The 18,157-nt window shown below is 46.7% G+C and overlaps 1 protein-coding gene across 5 annotated transcripts in view; it reads left to right on the plus strand.

The window, feature by feature from the left end:
- The window catches only part of LOC144605839 (NACHT, LRR and PYD domains-containing protein 1b allele 2-like), a 91,239-nt gene that overhangs the window by 24,607 nt on the left and 48,475 nt on the right, over positions 1-18,157 (plus strand). For 4 of the 5 annotated variants that reach the window (XR_013548893.1, XM_078421442.1, XM_078421440.1 and 1 more), the window contains exons 3-7: positions 2,298-2,330; positions 3,173-3,229; positions 5,092-5,162; positions 5,249-5,307; positions 5,388-5,608. Coding sequence is in view for 4 of the 5 variants with exons in the window: in XM_078421442.1 (XP_078277568.1) it covers positions 2,298-2,330; positions 3,173-3,229; positions 5,092-5,162; positions 5,249-5,307; positions 5,388-5,608 (441 nt within the window). In the remaining variant the exon portion in view is untranslated. The remainder of the gene's footprint in view (positions 1-2,297; positions 2,331-3,172; positions 3,230-5,091; positions 5,163-5,248; positions 5,308-5,387; positions 5,609-18,157) is intronic. The other variant, XM_078421443.1, reaches the window with a different exon arrangement.

Genomic DNA, 18,157 nt, shown 5'->3' on the forward strand with positions numbered 1-18,157 from the left:
TAGCTGTTGTTCTCTTGTCCAGTCGGGTCTGCAAGAGAACGATCGCGCCTAAACCCCTGCCCTTTATCCCTGTAGCTAAGGGCCGCCCCCGGACTAGTCCATTCCCGTGCCGAGGGGTTCGATAGTGGAATGGCCCGACCCTTGGGAGCCACCACAGGAACCCCCCCCCCCAGAACAGGAGGCACGAAACGCACCGGTGGGCGCACAACCCGACCGGACCGTGTACGGAAGTCGGCCGACAGAGGGGCCAGCGGAGGCACAGGTGGAGGGAGCCGCAAAGGGGGGCGACCTCGCGGCCGAGGCTGGGGAACCAGCACCGTCTGGTCAATGTCCAAATTTGCCGGCTTTAACCGGTCAATCGACACGGCCTCCGGCCGGCCCCCCCATGTCCAACACAAAGGTTGTCTGTCCGTGCTCCAGCACCCGGAACGGGCCCTCATACGGCCTCTGGAGCAGCGTCCGGTGGGCGTCACGGCGCAGGAAAACATAGGGGATGTCCCGGATGGCCGATGACATGTGCGGGTGGATTGTCCCACGGCGGGACGTCGGCACGGGCGCGAGCCTGCCAACTCGCTCGCGAAGGCGCTGCAGGGTGGATGAAGGCGGTCCTTGCTGCCCTGGCGCCAATGGCACGAACTCCCCGGGCACCGTAAGCAGCGACCCGTAATCGAGCTCCGCCGAAGATGAGGCCAAGTCCTCCTTAGGCACAGTTCGGATGCCCAGCAAGACCCACGGCAGTGCGTCCATCCAGTCCGGGCCGGAGAGTCGCACCTTACACCTCTTCCAAGTTAATGACATCTTTCCCATATCGGATGACCAAAATTGAACAGAATGCTTTTCCTAGAACAATCTCACCAACATCTTGCACAACTATAATAAAACATACCTACTTCTCTTTTCTGATCCCTTACTGATTAAGGCAACAATGCAGAATTTTCTTTGCCACCTTATCTACTTGCAATGCACATTCAGAGATCAGAAATTCTTCCTCATGGATCCTTAACCCGAAGATCTCTTATTAATCCTTCCATATTATGCATGACCAAATCTTAAATAGCCATTCAAATAGGATCCGTAAAATGCTGCTCTAAAAAATAATCCCTGATGCACCTCACAAATTAGTACGAAACCTAATTATCTTATCATGGTGCATAATTATTTTGCGGAATGTATTTCTTGGAAAAAGAACCCCCACATATACCAGTTCAGATCCAGAAATGGCTATCATGCAGAAAATGAAAATGAAGAGTTGTAATAAATTACTCTTTTTTGGGTTGTGGCGAATCAAACTAGTGGAGTACTGAGATCTGTTCTTGGCCCTCAATTATTTACTCTTTCTATTAATAACCTGGAGGATAGGGTGAAATGTAAAGGATCCAAGTTTGCTAATGACAGAAAAAATACGTGGAAAGATATGTGAAGAAGAAATTGTGACCTTGCAATGGAATATAGAAAGATGGAGAGATAGGGCGAAAACTTGGCAAGTAGAGTTTAATGTGGTAAAATGTGAAGTACTGCACTTCGATAGGAGGAATCAAAAGGCAGATTTTTAGCTAAATGGAAAAAGACCCCCACAAATGAGTAAAGAGGGACCATTACACATTGCAAATGCAATGAATCGCAGAAAGCGAATGGGTCTGTTAAGCAAGTCGTTACGGACGCTAATGGCATTTTGACCTTTACTGCAGAGGGATTTGACAGCAAAAAAAGGAAGGCTTAGTTATAATTGTGCAGGAAGCAGGAATTTTACTATGAGTAGTGGCTAAACAGTTTTGGCCTGCAATCTTTGGAGTTTAGAAGAGTGAGGGGTGATTTATTGAAACAGAAAAGATCCTGAGGGATCAACACTGTAGATGTTGTGATGCTTTGTCTCGTGAGAGGAAGGGTCCAAGCTTCAAGATAAAGGGGTGGTCAAATAAAACAGAGCAGCAGTGACATTTATTTTGTAAGAGGATTGTTAATTTCTGAAATCTCTACCCAGAGGGTTATGGAGAGTAGATCATTAGAAATACTGAAGGTGAAATCAGATACATTTTTGCAAGATCGGGGAATTGAGTGTTCTGGTGAACGAGAATGGAAGAGGAGTTGAACCCAAACACATTAAATGACGGGACAAACGTATGGGAGCAGGTGACTAACTCCTGCCCCTATTTTCTCTTGTCTGCAGTAAGTAAAATGAATATTAGAGATTTTTATTATGATCAAAGAATATTTTTGTCAATAAAATGTTTCATTACTGTCATTTAGTGCTTTATAGTGAACACCTTCTTGCAAACTATTCCATTTATTTCTTATAGTTGCTGGGACATTTCCCCAAGGTACATCATCAGGTAATTATCAGAATTTCAAATTAATATTACCAAGACATTGGCATTATTTTCTATAAGTTAAAACATAAAGATGAGTCAAGAGTGTTTTATTGTTGTATGTCCCAGACAGAACAATTAAGTTCTTACTTGCTGCAGCAGAACGGAATATGTAAACATAGTACTCTGTAAACAACATAATAAATGAGAAAAAAAAGTTATCTATATATATATAGACACACACACGTAAAAACTAACAAACAATAATAGTGCAGAAAGACAAAAACCAATGCCCCTGTCTCTGTAGTTCAGAGCTTATTTGGAAGTTGGTGTTCAATAGACTGATAGCTGTAGGGAAATAAAAACTGTTCCTGAACTTGAACGTTACAGCTCAGCAATCTTTGACATTCAGGCTCCTCCATCTTTCTGATGGCAGGAGTGAAATAAGTGGATGGTGTGGTCGGCGGCGAATGGTGGTGATGCTGGGATGTGCGCCGGTCCTCTCGCTGGTCCTCCTGGGGGGAGGGGGGGAGCACATTTATTAAAGTTTATTTGGAAATTTGTTTTTGTAAAGTAACAAAAGTCGATTTAATCAGACCATTGGGGGAATGGTGAGTAGGGTGCTATCATGTACCTTTTTTTCCGGATGAAAACCGCACAAAGAAACACGGGGAAAACAAATGGGGGAACAAACATACAGGAAGTAGGGAACAAACAAGATGAGGTTTTTATTAATATATAATATGTAGATAAATTGTGGAATATTGTTGGACATTATATATAAGATGAAAACAAAAGGATTGTTATGTTGTTTTCTGATGACGCTTGATTGTGGCCATCTAAAGTTTTTTTCAAATGCATCTTAGATTGGACCACATCGGTAGCATTTGAACCTAGCACTACAGAAAGTGAACATACATCGGGTAGGTTACTGTTGTGCTTCCCAGGTGTCATTGGTGATTTTTTTAAAGATGTGAAAGGTGTGGGTCAATACTCTATTGGGAGCCTAGAATATATATTAATTGGCCAATCTTAAATCACCTTAAATTCTCAGGTGTTGAGCCAATTTAAGAATATTCTAATATGCTTTCCTTTCAGCAAAGCATATATGCATCCTCCTTTAACTCCTCTTGCTTCCTCCAAATCCAAGGCGTAGCTATGGGCACTTGCATGGGCATGCCTGCCTCTTATTGAGGTACGTCGAACAATCACTGTTCCAGGCTACATGGGTCCTATCCCCAAACTCTACCTCCGGTACATTGACGACAGCGTTGGTGCTATCTCCTACATGTAGAACCCACTGACTTCGTCAACTTCACGACTAATTTCCATCCTACACTCAAATTCACTTGGACCATCTCCTGACTGTTTCTAGATCTCACCGTCTCCATCACAGGAGACAGACTATTGACTGACATCTATTACAAAAACCCACTGACTCCCATAGCTATCTAGACTACACTTCTTCCCACCCTGCTTCCTGTGAAGACTATCCCCTGCTCCCAATTCCTCCGTCCACTCCGCATCTGCGCCCAGGATGAGGTTTTCCATATCGGAGATTGGAGATGTCCTCATTCTTTAGGAAACGGGGGTTCCCCTCTTCCATTATAGATGGGACTCTTGCTGGGGTCTCCTCGATATCCTGCATGCCCACTCTTGTTCCCCCTCCCCCCATTTCATAACAAGGACAGGGTCCCCCTTGTCCTCACCTTCCACCCCATCAGCCGTCGCATACAGCATATAATCCTCCAACATTTTTGCCACCTCCAACGGGATCCCATTACTGGCCACATCTTCCCATCTCCAACCCTTTCTGTTTTCCGCAGAGATAGTTCCCTCTGCAACTCCCTTCCCACCTAAACCACCCCTTACCCAGGTACTTTCCCCTGTAACTGCAGGAGATGAGACACCTGTCTTTTACCTCCCTCCTCGACTCCATCCAAAGATCCCGACAGTCTTTTCAGGTGAAGCAGAGGTTCACTTGCACCTCCTCCAACCTCGTCTACTGTATCCGCTGTTCGAAGTGTCAACTCCTGTACATCGATAAGACCAAGCGCAGGCTCAGCGATCGTTTCGCTGAACACAACTGCTCAGTCTGCCTTAACCTAGCTGATCTGCCGGCTGCTCAGCACTTTAACTCCCCGCATTCCCAATCTGACCTCTCTGTCCTGGGCCTCCTCCATTGTCAGAGTGAGGCCCAGCGCAAAGTGGAGGATCAGTACCTCATATTTTGATGGGTCGCTTACACCCCAGCGGTATACACATTGACTTCATAAAAATTTAAATACCCCTGGCTTTCCCTCTCTCCATTCCCACCCCCTTCCTAGTTCTCCCACTAGTCTTACCGTCTCCGACTACATTCTATCTCTGTCCCGCCCACTCCCCTGACATCAGTCTGAAGAAGCGTCTTGACTCGAAATGTCACCCATTCCTTCTCTCCAGAGATACTGCCTGTCCCGTTGAGTTACTCCAGCATTTTGAGTCTACCAGAGCATACTGGAGTATATGCAGTTCAGTTAATTAATTATCATTTAAAATAATCAAACTGTTTTCTTTTTTGTATTGATATCTAAAAAAAGTTTTTATTCAGTTATTTTCAGAACTGGAATAATTTTTTTCATTTTTGTATCACTTTTTATTGTCAATTGTTATTCTAAACCTTTAACTGTAGAATCATGTAAATCATAAGAATGCATAAGGCAAGCATTTCAAATATTACAATAGGTAAAGAAATATATTTGAAATATTAAGCTTTCAAGCAGAATGTTTTAACCTTTTTACATAGGACATGGCAACAGATTTCTAGAGCTTGGTTACAACCGGTTAAAATCCTGCGACATTTGTGGACTCAAAGATGTAAGTTAATTAGGTTTTATACCTGGTCTTGTTTTTGCAGTCCCATCTCTTACTATCATTTTACTTCTTATTTTTATTTGTTTAAGGAGGAAACAAAATGGAGAGTGATCGAACCTCAAGTTTCTGAGCATGATATGCATTTTAGGTAAACTGTGGTAAAAGTGCATTATTATCATATTTTAAATTCTGTATTCAAAATTTATGACTGCTTATATGTTTGTTTAGAATTTACTTTCCTGAGGAAGGTTTTTATGAATGTCTTATAACTGGACTGAGATGGGAAATCAAAAGTGCAATAACAATTGCTTACCGATACTGCTCGTGGAATGAATATGCTCCTATTATTGTGATAAAGGAAACAGAATATTGTGGTCCGTTATTTAACATTGTGGCAGAAGACAACATTGTTACAGCGATTCATCTACCTCATTTTGTTTGTTTGAAAGGTACATTTATTTCTAATTTACGTTCTGTATATAGTACTTGTTATTTGTAAAAATAATGGTTATTTTTTTCTCTAAAAGAGACGCTATCACTTTCCAAATGGCTTAAAGGTCAATTACTTTCAAAATGCAAGAAATGAAAGTAGTGCTTTGTTATTGCGAATACGTATCTGGAAGGAGAAGATATATTTAGATGTCAGGGATGAACATCGCATCGAGCATAGAACAGTACAGCACAGGACTGGGCCCTTCGGCACACAATGATGCCAAGTTAAAACTGATCTCATCTGCCTACATATGATCCATCCCTCTATTGCCTCACTTCCATGTGCCTATCTAAAAGCGTCTTAAATGGCACTATTGCATCTGCCTCCACCACCACTGCTGGCAATGCATTCCAGGCCCCCACTACTGTCTGCGTAAAAAAAGCTTGCCCTGCACATCTCCATTAAACTTTCCCCCTCTTACCTTTTATACTCTCCTCTTACCTTTTATGCCCCACTGGTGTTGGACATTTTTACCTTTAGAAAAAGGTTCTGACTGTCTACCCTATCTATGCCCCTCATGATTTTATATACTTCTATCAAGTCTCCCCTCAACTTCTGATGTTCCAGAGAAATCCAAGTCCATCCAACCTCTCCCTGTAGCTGAAACCCTCTGATCCAGGCAGCATTCTGGTAAATCTCTGCACCCTCTCCTAAGCCTCCACATCGTTCTTGTAATGGGGTGACCAGAACTGCATGCAATGCTGCCTCATCAAAATTGTATAGAGCTGCATCATGATTGCCTGACTCATTTTCAATCCCCTTGCAATGAAGGCACGCATACCTATGTCTTCTTTACCACCTTATTTATTTGTGCTGCCACATCCAGTGAGCTATGAATTTGGACTCCCAAGATCCCTCTGCATCAATGCTGTTCAGAGTCTTGCCACTAACTGTATACTTTCCCCTTGTCTTCAAACTCCCAAATTGCAACATCTCGCGCATGCTTGGGTTAAACTCCAGCTTCCATTTCTCTGTCCATTTCTTCAGCTGATTTATATCCGCTGTATCGTCTGACAGCCTTCCTCACTGTCTGCAACTCCTCCAATTTTGGTGTTGTCAGCAGACCTACTCACAACCCATTTATATTTACAACCAAGTCATTTGTATATATCCAGGTCATTTGGATGCTTTAATCATGTTCTCTTGAAGTCAAGTGGAGAGGGTGCAGAAATTTACCAGAATGCTGTCTGGATTAGGAGGTATTAGCTACAATGAAAGGTTCGATACATCTAAATTGTTTTCTCTGGTGCTACAGAGGCTGAGGAGAGACATGATAGATGTGTATAAGATTATGAAAAGTGTAGATCAGATAGACAGTCAGAACTTTTCTCCCAGAGCGGGAATGTCGAAATCTAGAGGGCATAGATTTAAGATGTGAGGGCAAAGTTTAAAGGAGATGTTAACGGATGTTAGTGTGGAAATATATCTTGATATTGCTAAGTGATATTGCTAAGTGAAAGACATGATAGATGCTAACCTCTGGCATTAGAGCGTAGAAAAAAAAAAAAGACATAAGATGGCTCCATGACAAAAAGTAAGCTTGCAGAATATCAAACCACATGCAACCTCTCAACAAATATGCAACATGTGGATGTTTGTTGTAGGCTGTTGCCAGGACTCGAGGGTCTGAGGTATGGGGAGAGGCCGAGCTCGTTCGGACTTTATTCCCTGGAGCGCAGGAGAATAAGGGGTGATCTTATAGAGGTGTATAAAATCATGAGGGGAATAGATCGAGTTGAAGCATAGTTTCTTGCCCAGAGTAGGGAAATTGAGAACACAAGGGCATGGGTTGAAGGTGAAGGGGGAAACATTTTATAAGAATCGGTCACTTTTTCACACAAAGGGTGGCGGGTATATGGAACGAGCAGCCGGAGAGGTAGATGAGATGGTGACTATTGCAATGTTTAAGAAGCTTTTAGACAGGTACATGGATAGATCAGGTTTAGAGGGATATGGGCCAAACACAGGCAAGTGGGACTAGTGTATATGGGACATGTTGGTCGGTGTACGCAATTTGGGCCAAGGGCCTGTTTCCACATTGTATGACTCTATGACTCTATAGCAGGGTGACTAAAATTGAATGCAATACTCCAAATGTTGCCTCATCAACATCTTGTACAACTGTGACAAAACATCCCAACTTCTGTGTTTAAGAAGGCACTGCAGATGTGTCTATCCCAACCTCGATACTCAATACCGTAACTAATGAAGACCAATGTGTCAAAAGCCTTTTTGACCGCCCCATCTACCTGTGACCCCACTGTCAAGAAACTGTACCTACGTTCATAAGTTCAAAAGTCATGGGAGCATTATTAGGCCATTCGGCCTATCGAGCCACAGGCTGATCTAACTTTCCCTCTCAACCCCATTCTCCTGCCTTCTCCCCATAACCTTTGACGCCCTTACTAATCAAGAACCTGTCAATCTCCATTTTAAAAATACTCTGTGACTTGGCCAATGCCGTCTATGACAATGAATTCCACAGATTCCTCACCCTCTGACTAACAAAGTTCCTCCACGTGTCCTTTCTAAAGGTATGTCCTTTTATGCGGAGTGTGTGCCCTCTGGTCCTAAAATTTCCCACTTGTGGAAACACCCACTCCACATCCACTCTATCTGGGCCTTTCATTCTTCGGTAAGTTTCAATGAGATCCCACCTTGCCATTCTAAACCCCAGCGAGTACAAGCCCAGAACCGTTAAACGCTACTGGCTCTCAAACGTTAGCCCAATAATCCTCAGGATCATTCTCTTAAACCTCTGGACTCTCTCCAATGCCAGCACATCCCTCCTCAGTTATGGAGACCCAAACTGCTCACAATACTCCAAACGCGATCTGACCACGCCTAACAAAGTTTCATCCCTGCTTTTATATTCTAGTCCTCTCAAAATGAATGCTAAACATTGTGGCGACTCCTGAGAGTTAGGCCACTCCTTGGCTGAACCCTCGGCACTGAGACTGACAGGGTCTGGGCACTGCCCAGTCCATGGGATTTCTCCAGCAGGGGTTGTGGAAAGAGAGGAGAGTGAACATGTGTGTTGGCAATTTGTGTTAATAAAGCCACCCCGACTAGACTAACCTGGTATCTAGTCTTATTTCGGGCTGAACCAATCGCTCCCGCTACATTGGTGACGCAGATGCTCCAAACTCGTCATTTTGGAGCACAACATGCAAGATGGCAACCAGCTCACCGCCGCTCTAGCCAGCCAGACCCAGCTGAACGTGGTCGCCCTGAAGCTACCGCCCTTCTTGACCTCGCAGCCGCACGTATGGTCTCAGCGGGCTGAGGCCCAGTTCCACATCCGCAGGATCACGGTCGACGAGATCCGTTTCTACTACGTCGTCGGCGCGCTCGACTAGGAAATGGCTGGTCGTGCAGTGTCTTACCTGCGTGAAACCCCGACGGCCGCTAAATACGAAGGTCTCAAGGCGCTGCTTCTCCGCACCTTAGGGCTCAGCCACATGGAGCGAGCTGCGCGGTCCCTCAACATGGGCTGGCTCAGCGATCGGAAGCCGTCGGCCTTCATGAGCGAGATGCTTATCCTCATGGACGTTCACCAGCCCTGCCTTCTGTTTGAGTTCGCGTTCCTGCAGCAGTTACCGGATGACATCCACCTGCTCCTCTCCAGGGCGAAATTTGACAACCCCCTGGCAACAGTGGAGTGTGTCAACGAGCAGTGGCTGATCTATCGGCGAGATGGGCGCGCTGGATCGAGGGCCTGCAGCGCCCGGGACATCGCAGCAGGGCGGCGTGTCTATTGATTGGGTGTCGGCAGTGCCCCGGACCCAGCGACCGTCCCCTGCATTCACCGGGGTTTCGGCTGCATCAGCCCCAAGCCAGCCGGTCCCGGTGTTACTATCACCAGTGCTGGGGTTCCGCAGCTCGCCTGTGCCGCCAGCCCTGCTCGTAACTGGGAATCGCCGGGGCCGGCCGCCAGTGGTCGCTGCGGCAGCAGGCCAGATACACCGCCTCTACGCTTGGGACCGACATTCAGGACCCGGTTCCTCATTGACACCAGGGCGGAGGTGAGCGTTTTGCCCCCATCAGGAGTCAACACTCGTTCAGGCAAGTGGGGGTCCTCGCTTACTGCCGTGAATGGCGGCCCCATCCGGACGTATCATTTCACCTGGACCTTTACAGTCACCAACGTCTCCCAGCTGTTGGGCGCCGATTTCCTCCGGGCTCATTCCCTGTTGGTAGATGTGAGTGGGCAGCGCCTGGTCCATACTGCAATGATGGAGTCGGTCTCCTTACACCCAGCTGCATTGGCTGCGCCACGCCCCGACCCGGTGTCTTCCGTGGACAATGTCTATGCCCAGATATTGTCGGACTTTCCCGATATATTGATCCCCCAATTTCGGTCTACTAGCCCCAAGCATGGAGTGGTGCACCGTATCCTCACCTCCGGACTGCCGTTCCACACACGTGCATGCAGACTTCCCCCTGACAAGCTCCGTATTGCCAGGGAGGAGTTCCGCCAGATGGAGGCCATGGGGATTGTCCAGCACTCCGGCACCTGTGGGCGTCCCCATTGCACATGGTGCCAAAGATGTCTGGAGGCTGGAGGCCTTGTGGGGATTACAGACGACTTCATGACGCCATGACTGCGGATCGGTACCCGGTTCCACGTATCCAGGACTTTAACGCCCATCTGGCCGGGGCTAAGTTCTTTTCCAAGGTCGACCTGGTGTGGGGCTATCACCAGATTCCGGTATACCCTGACGACATGCCCAAGACAGCTATCATCACTCCTTTTAGGCTGTTTGAATTTCTCTGCATGCCTTTCGGCCTTAAGAACGTTGTGCAGGCTTTCCAGTGCCTGATGGACTTGGATTTCATTTTCATGTACCTAGATAACATCCTCGTTGCCAGTCGCTCTCGCCAGGAGCACTGCGTGCACCTCCGGTTGCTCTGTCAGCGTCATGGCCTGGCCATCAATCTGGACAAATGTCGGTTCGGCCTCAGTTTCATCGATTTTCTGGGTCATCGTGTTACCCAGCATGGTGCGGTCCCGTTCCCGAACACGGTGGAGGTCATTCGCTCCGTGGCCTTCCACGGTGCAAAGATTCCAGGAATTTGTGGGGATGGTATCCTTTTACCACTGGTTCGTGCCTGTGGCGGCTTGGATCATGCGGCCATTGTTTCAGCTCCTGGCTGGCAAGCGTCCAGTGGCACGACGAGGCCATGGCCGCTTTCGATGGCGCCAAGGAGGCGCTTGCACGCGCGACGATGCTGGTCCATCCGCGAGAGGAGGCCCCGACCGCCCAGACGGAGGACGCCTCTGACTCTGCCATGGGCGGCGTGCTCGAGCAGTTACTCGATGGGTGTTGGCGGCCTCTGGCCTTTTTCAGCTGACAACTCTGCTCAGCAGAGGAATTACTGTGCTTTCGACCGGAGCTCCTCGCCTTATACCTGGCAATGCGACACTTTCGCTATTTCCTGGAGGGCCGGCGCTTTACCGTCTTCACCGATCACAATCCCCTCACGTTTGCCTTCGCGAAGTTGTCCGACCCATGGTCCACTCGGCAGTAGCGCCAGGTGGCGCTCATCTCAGAGTTCATGACCCACATCCATCACATCAAGGGCAAAAATAACCGGGTCGCCAATGCCCCGTCATTGGTGTCATCCTGGAAGTGGCCCCGGGTATTGACTATTCCGCTTTGGCGACAGCCCAGCTGGAGGACAGCGAGATGCTCGCCTATTGTGCTGCGATTTCCGGCCTGGTGCTGGAGGACGTGCCGTTTGGTCCTGCGTGTGCCACGATCCTGTGCGACATGTGCACTGGTCAGCTGCGACCCATCGTTCCCGTCACCGGGTGTTCGACGTTATCCACGGGTTGGCTCATCCTTCCATCCGGGCGACGACTACCTTGGTAGCTGCCCGCTTCATGTGGCATGGCTTGCGCAAACTGGTCGGTAACTTGGCCCGGGCGTGCATTCCGTGCCAGACGTCAAAGATTCAGCGCCACGTCTGGGCGCCCATATAGGATTTCACTGTTGCTTCGACTACATCCACGTGGATATCGTGGGCCGCTTCCCCCACCCCAGGGAGGTGGATCGATTCATGCGGTGTTCGGAGGCCGTTCTGATGGCTGACACTTCTGCTGCGACGTGTACCTGGGCCCTCGCTGCACACTGGATTGCCCACTTTGGTGTGCCAGTGGACATCTCGTCGGACAACAGGAGCCGTCCTTGTCCACGCTGCAGCAGCTCCATGAGAAGGTGGGCACGCGCTCTCCTGTCCCGACGTCTCGCTATGGGGTGATTCATCCCCACTTCCCGTCTGCTCTCCAGGACTGTCTGGACGTGTTCCTGCGTTGTGACACTCACTGGACGCCATTGCAGCAGCCGTACGAGAGCTCTTTCCGGGTGCTGTGGACTGGGCCTACCACGTTCTGTTTTGGACATAGGGGGCCGGCGAGAGACTGTATCGGTGGCTCGCCTTAAGCCGGTCCATTTGGACATCAATCAACCCGTGCTAGCTATGTTAATAAAGCCATCCCGACTGGACTAACCTGGAGTCTAGCCTTATTTCGGGCAATCGCTCCCGCTACAACATTGCATTTGCCTTCCTTATTACCGATTCAAACTGCAAATGAACCTTTTGGGAATCCTGTACCAGCACCTCCAAGTCCCATTGCACCGATTTCCGAATCTACTTCCCATTTAGAAAGTGTACGCTTTTATTTCTATTACCAAATTAAATGACCGCACACTTTGCTATTCTGTATCCCATTAGTAATTTCTTTGCCCACTCTCCTAACTTGTCCAAGTCCTTCTGCAGACCCCCTGCTTCATCTATATTACTGCCCCTCCACCTATCTTCATGTTACCCACAAACTTGTCAATAAAGCCATCATTATCCAAACCATTCATATAAAATGTGAAGAGTAACGGACCCAACAACGACCTTTGCGGAACACCGCTAGTCATCAAAGGCCAACCAGAAATAGCCCCCTTAATTCCCACCCTTTGCCTTCTGCAATTCAGCTTTCATCTTCTTCAGCAGCCTCGCATATTGCGCCTTATCAAAGGCCTTCTGAAAATCCAAGTTTAAATAATCTCCATTGTCAATCATGCTATTTAATTCCTCAAAGAATTCCAACAGGTTTGTCAGGGTAGATCTTCCCTTCACAAAACCATGCGGCCTATTTTTTCATGTGTGTCTAAGTACCGGAAAGCTTATTCTTAACAATGGACTCTAAAATCTAAGTAACCACTGAAGTCAGGTCAACAGGCCTATTATTTCCCCCCTTTTGTTTTGCTCCCTTCTTGAACATTTGTAATTTTCCAGTTGACCAATCCTGACCCCAATGATTCTTGAAAGATTACTACTAATGCCTTCACAATCTCTGATGCTACCTCTTTCAGAACACTGGGCTGCGGTCCATCTAGTCCAGATGATTTATCTACCTCCCAAGCACTTTCTCCTTAGTAATAGCAATTCCATTAACCCCCGCTCCCTGAGTTCTATGAATTTCCGGCACGTTGCTGGTGTCTTTCGCTGTGAACATTGACGAAAGGTACTTTCCCCTGCAACACCTGTCCCTTTACCTCCATCCTCGACTCCATCCAAGGACCCAAACAGCCTTTCCAGGTGAGGCAGAGGTTCACCTGCACCTCCTCCAACCTCATCTATTGTATCCGCTTTCCAGATGTCAATTTCTCTACATTGGCGAGACCAAACGCAGGCTCGGCGATCGTTTCGCTCAACACCTTCGCTCAGTCCACCTTAACCAGCCTGATCTCCCGGTGGCTCAGCACTTCAACACTCACACTCCCAGTCTGACCTTTCTGTCATGGGCCTCCTCCATTGTCATAGTGAAGCCTACTGCAAATTGGAGGAACAGCACCTCATTTCGCTTGGGCAACTTACACCCCAGCGGTATGAACATTGATTTCTCTAACTTTAGATAGCTCCTCTGCCCCTCTCTTTCCCCTCCTCTTCCCAGTTCTCCCACTGTCTTCCTGTCTCCAACTACACCCTTTCTTTGCCCCACCCCCTCCCCTGATATCAGTCTGAAGAAGGGTCTCGACCCGAACCGTCACCTATTCCTTTTCTCCTGAGATGCTGCCTAAGTTACTCCAGCATTTTGTGAGACCTTCGATTTGTACCAGCATCTGCAGTTATTTTCCTATACAAAAAACATATTCAAATCGTCCGCTATTTCTTTATTCCCCATTACTATTTCTCTAGTGTCATTTTCCAGTGGTCCAATGTCCACGGCGCACAGCGGTAGTGTTGCTTCCTTACAGCGGCAGAAACCAGGGTTCGATCCTGACCAAGGGTGCTGTCTGTACGGAGTTTGTACATTCTCCCCGTGACCTGTGTGAGTTTTCTCCGAGATTCTGGTTTCTTCCACACTCCAAAGAAGTACAGGTTTGCAGGCTAATTGGGTTTCTTTAATTCTAAATTGTCCATAGTGTGTGTTGAATAGTGCTAGTGTGCGGGATCACAGGTCAGCCTGGACTCGATGTGCCGAAGGACCTGCTTACGCACTGTATCTCGAAACTAAACAAAGCTCTTGCCTCTCTTTTACTCTATAAATCTGAAGAAACGTTTGGTATCCTCTTTTATATTATTGGCTATTTTCCCTTTATATTTAATCTTTTCTCCCAATTATTGCCTTTTTAGTTGCCTTCTGTTGGTTTTTAAAAGCTTCCGAATCCTAGATTCCTCTGCTCTATAACGCTCCATAGAGCCCAGTTCACTGTGAATCTCTGGTCCTGGTTTGACTTCCCAGAATGCAACACCTTACACTTACCTGGATTAAACTTGATTAACTATTCATCACCTCACTTGCCCAATTGATCTGCGATATCACTTTAGTGTAATCTGCAAACTTGCTAATTAAACCTTCTACATTCTCACCCAAATTGTTGATATAAATCAACAATTAGTCCTGCACCTCAGACTGGACGTTCTGGACCTCAGACTGGGGTGAACCTTCCAACAGGACAACGACCCTAAGCACACAGCCAAGACAACGCAGGAGTGGCTTCATGACAAGTCTGTGAATGCCCTTGAGTGGCCCAGCCGGTGCCTGGACCTGAACCCGATCGAACATCTCTGGAGGGACCTGAAAATAGCTGTGCATCGACGCTCCCCATCTAACCTTCATCCCTGAGGCACACCTCTCGTCACAGGCTGAAAGATAGCTTACCACCATTACCCTCTGCTTCTTTCTATGAAGCCAATTATCTATCAGTCTGCTAGTTCTCCCTGGATCCCATGCGATCTAACCTTCTACAGAAGTCTACCATGTTGTACCTTATCAAATGCTGAGTTGAAGTCTAATGTCTAAGACTTTACCATCATCACCCTTTTTGGTTACTTCTTCAAAAAACTCAATCAGATTCATGAGACGCTATCTCTGATGCATAAAACCACGCTGACTATCTTAAATCAAATCCAAATGCAAATGTACCTTATCCAAATCTATCCAAATGCAAATGTACCTTATTCCCCAGAATACTCTCCAGTAAGTTGCCTCCACAGATGTTAGGCTCACTAGTCTGTAGTTTACAGACTTTTCCTTGCAGCCCTTCTTAAATAGGAGCACAACATTAGCTATCCTCCAATCTTCTGGCACCTAATCAGTATCCAATGATGATTTAAATATCTCGGCCTGCAATTTCTTCTCTAGCTTCCCACAGTGTACTTGGATATATTTGCTCAGGCCTGGGAGATTTATCTACCTTCATATGCCTTAGGAAGAGCAGCACCTCTGCGACCGTAATACTGACTGTCCTCAAGACACTTCCATTAATTGTCCCAAGTTCCCCAGTCTTCATGCATTCTTCCATGGTAAAAACAAAGAAGATTTTTTCAGATGTTGTATATAAATGGATAGACTAATGCTGATTATCTTTGAGCAAGTATCTGATTTGATTTAGAGATACAGCGCGGAAACAGGCCCCTCGGCCCACCGGGTCCGCGCCGCCCAGCGATCCCCGCACATTAACACTATCCTACACACACTAGGGACAATTTTTACATTTAATTAACCCAGCCAATTAACCTACATACCCGTACGTCTTTGGAGTGTGGGAGGAAACCGAAGATCTCGGAGAAAACCCACGCAGGTCACGGGGAGAACGAACAAACTCCATACAGACAGCGCCAGTAGTCAGGATCGAACCTGAGTCTCCGGCGCTGCATTCGCTGTAAGGCAGCAACTCTACCGCTGCGCCACCGTGCCGCCCGATAAAGGAAGGAATTATCAAATATCTGGTACTTTATGTTGAATTTTTTTTTAATCTCTACCAGTATCTACTCTAAGTATCCGTGAAATAGCTGCATTGTGCATCAATGAAGCAATGCTCATATAAAGAAGCTCATTATGCGTGCTTCCATTATTCTCAAGAGAAGAAATGTCGATGATAAACCAGCGTGGAGTGTGGAGTGCTGCAAGGCTTGGTGCTGGGGCCGCAACTATTTACAATATACAGTGCATTCAGAAAGTATTCAGGCCCCTTCACTTTTTCCACATTTTGCTACATACAGCCTTATTTTAAAATGGATTAAATTCTTTTTTTTTAATCATCAATCTACACACAATACCCCACCATAAAAAAACAAAAACAGGTGTTTAGAAATTTTTGCAAAGTAATTTAAAAGAAATAACTGAAATATTACATTTACATAAGTATTCAGACCCTTTGCTATGACACTCAAAATTGAGCTTATGTTCATCCTGTTTCCATTGATTATCCTTGAGATGTTTCTACAACTTGATTGGAGTCCACCAGTGGTAAATTAATTTGACTGGACATATTTTGGAAAGGCATACATCTGTCTCTTTAAGATCCCACAGTTGACAGTGTATGTCAGAGCAAAAACCAAGCCATGAAGACGAGGGAATAGTCCATAGATTGTGTCGAGACACAGATCTGGGGGAGGGCGTACAACAATTTCTGTAGCATTGCAGGTCCTGAAGAGCAGTGACCTCCGTTATTCTTAAATGGAAGAACTTTGGAACCACCAGGACTCTTCATAAAGCTGGCCGCCCGGCCAAACTGAGCAATTGGGGAGGAAGGGGCTTGGTCAGGGAGTGACCTAGAACCCGATGGGCACTGACAGAGCTCCAGAGCTCCTCTGTGAAGATGGGAGAACCTTCCAGAAGGGCAACTATATCTGCAGCACTCCACCAATCAGGCTTTTATGGTAGAATGGCCAGATGAAAGCCACTCCTCAGTAAAAGGCACATGACACCCAGCTTGGAGTTTGCCAAAAGGCACCTAAAGGACTCTAAGATCATGAGAAACAAGATTCTCTGGTCTGATGAAACCAAGATTGAACTCTTTGGCTTGAATGCCACGCAGCACCGCTCATTACCTGGCCAATACCATACCCACGATGAAGCATGGTGGTAGCAGCATCCTGCTGTGGGGATGTTTCTCAGCGGCAGGAACTGGGAGACTAGTCAGGATCGAAGGAAAGTTGAATGGAGCAACATACGGAGAGATCCTTGATGAAAACCTGCTCCAGAGCGTTCTGGACCTCAGACTGGGGTGGACCTTCCAACAGGACAATGACCCTAAGCACACAGCCAAGACAACGCAGGAGTGGCTGCATGACAAGTCTGTGAATGCCCTTGAGTGGCCCAGCCAGTGCCTGGACCTGAACCCGATGGAACATCTCTGGAGGGACCTGAAAATAGTTGTGCATCGACGCTCCCCATCTAACCTGACAGAGCTTGAGAGGGTCTGCAGAGAAGAATGGGAGAAATTACCCAAATACAGGTGTGCCAAGCTTGTAGAGTCACACCCAAGACTTGAGGCTGCAATCGCTGCCAAAGGTGCCTCAACAAAGTACTGAGTAAAGGGTCTGAATACTTATGTAAATGTGATATTTCAGTTATTTCTTTTTAATTATTTTGCAAAAATTTCTAAACACCTGTTTTTGCTTTTTTAATTATGGAGTATTGTATGTAGATTGATGATAAAAAAAAAGAATTTAATCCATTTTACAATAGGGCTGTAACGTAGCAAAATGTGGAAAAGTGAAGGGGTCTGAATATTTTCTGAATGCACTGTATATTAATGATTTGGATGATGGAATTAAAAGTAACACTAGCAAGATTGCGGATGACACAAAGCTGGGTGGCAGTGTGAAGTGTGAAGAGGATGTTAGGAGGTTGCAGGATGATGTGGACAGGTTGAGTGAGAGGGCAGATGCATGGCAGATGCAGTATAATGTAGATAAATGTGAGGTTATCCACTTTGGCAGCAAAAGTAAGGAGGCATATTACTCTCTCAGTGGTGTCAGATTAGGTAAAGGGGAAGTGCAACGAGGGGTTCTTGTAAACCAGGCACTGAAAGTAACCATGCAGGCACAGCGGGAAGTGAAGAAAGCTAGTGGCATGTTAACCTTCAGAACGAGAGGATTTTAGTACAGGAACTAAGAAGCCCTTCTGCAGTTGTATAGGGCCTTGGTGAGACCACATCTGGAGTATTGTGTGCAGTTTTGGTCTCCTAATTTGAGGAAGGACGTCTTGCTATTG

Source organism: Rhinoraja longicauda, chromosome 25 (assembly GCF_053455715.1).
Source record: "Rhinoraja longicauda isolate Sanriku21f chromosome 25, sRhiLon1.1, whole genome shotgun sequence".
Classification (NCBI taxonomy): domain Eukaryota; kingdom Metazoa; phylum Chordata; class Chondrichthyes; order Rajiformes; family Arhynchobatidae; genus Rhinoraja; species Rhinoraja longicauda.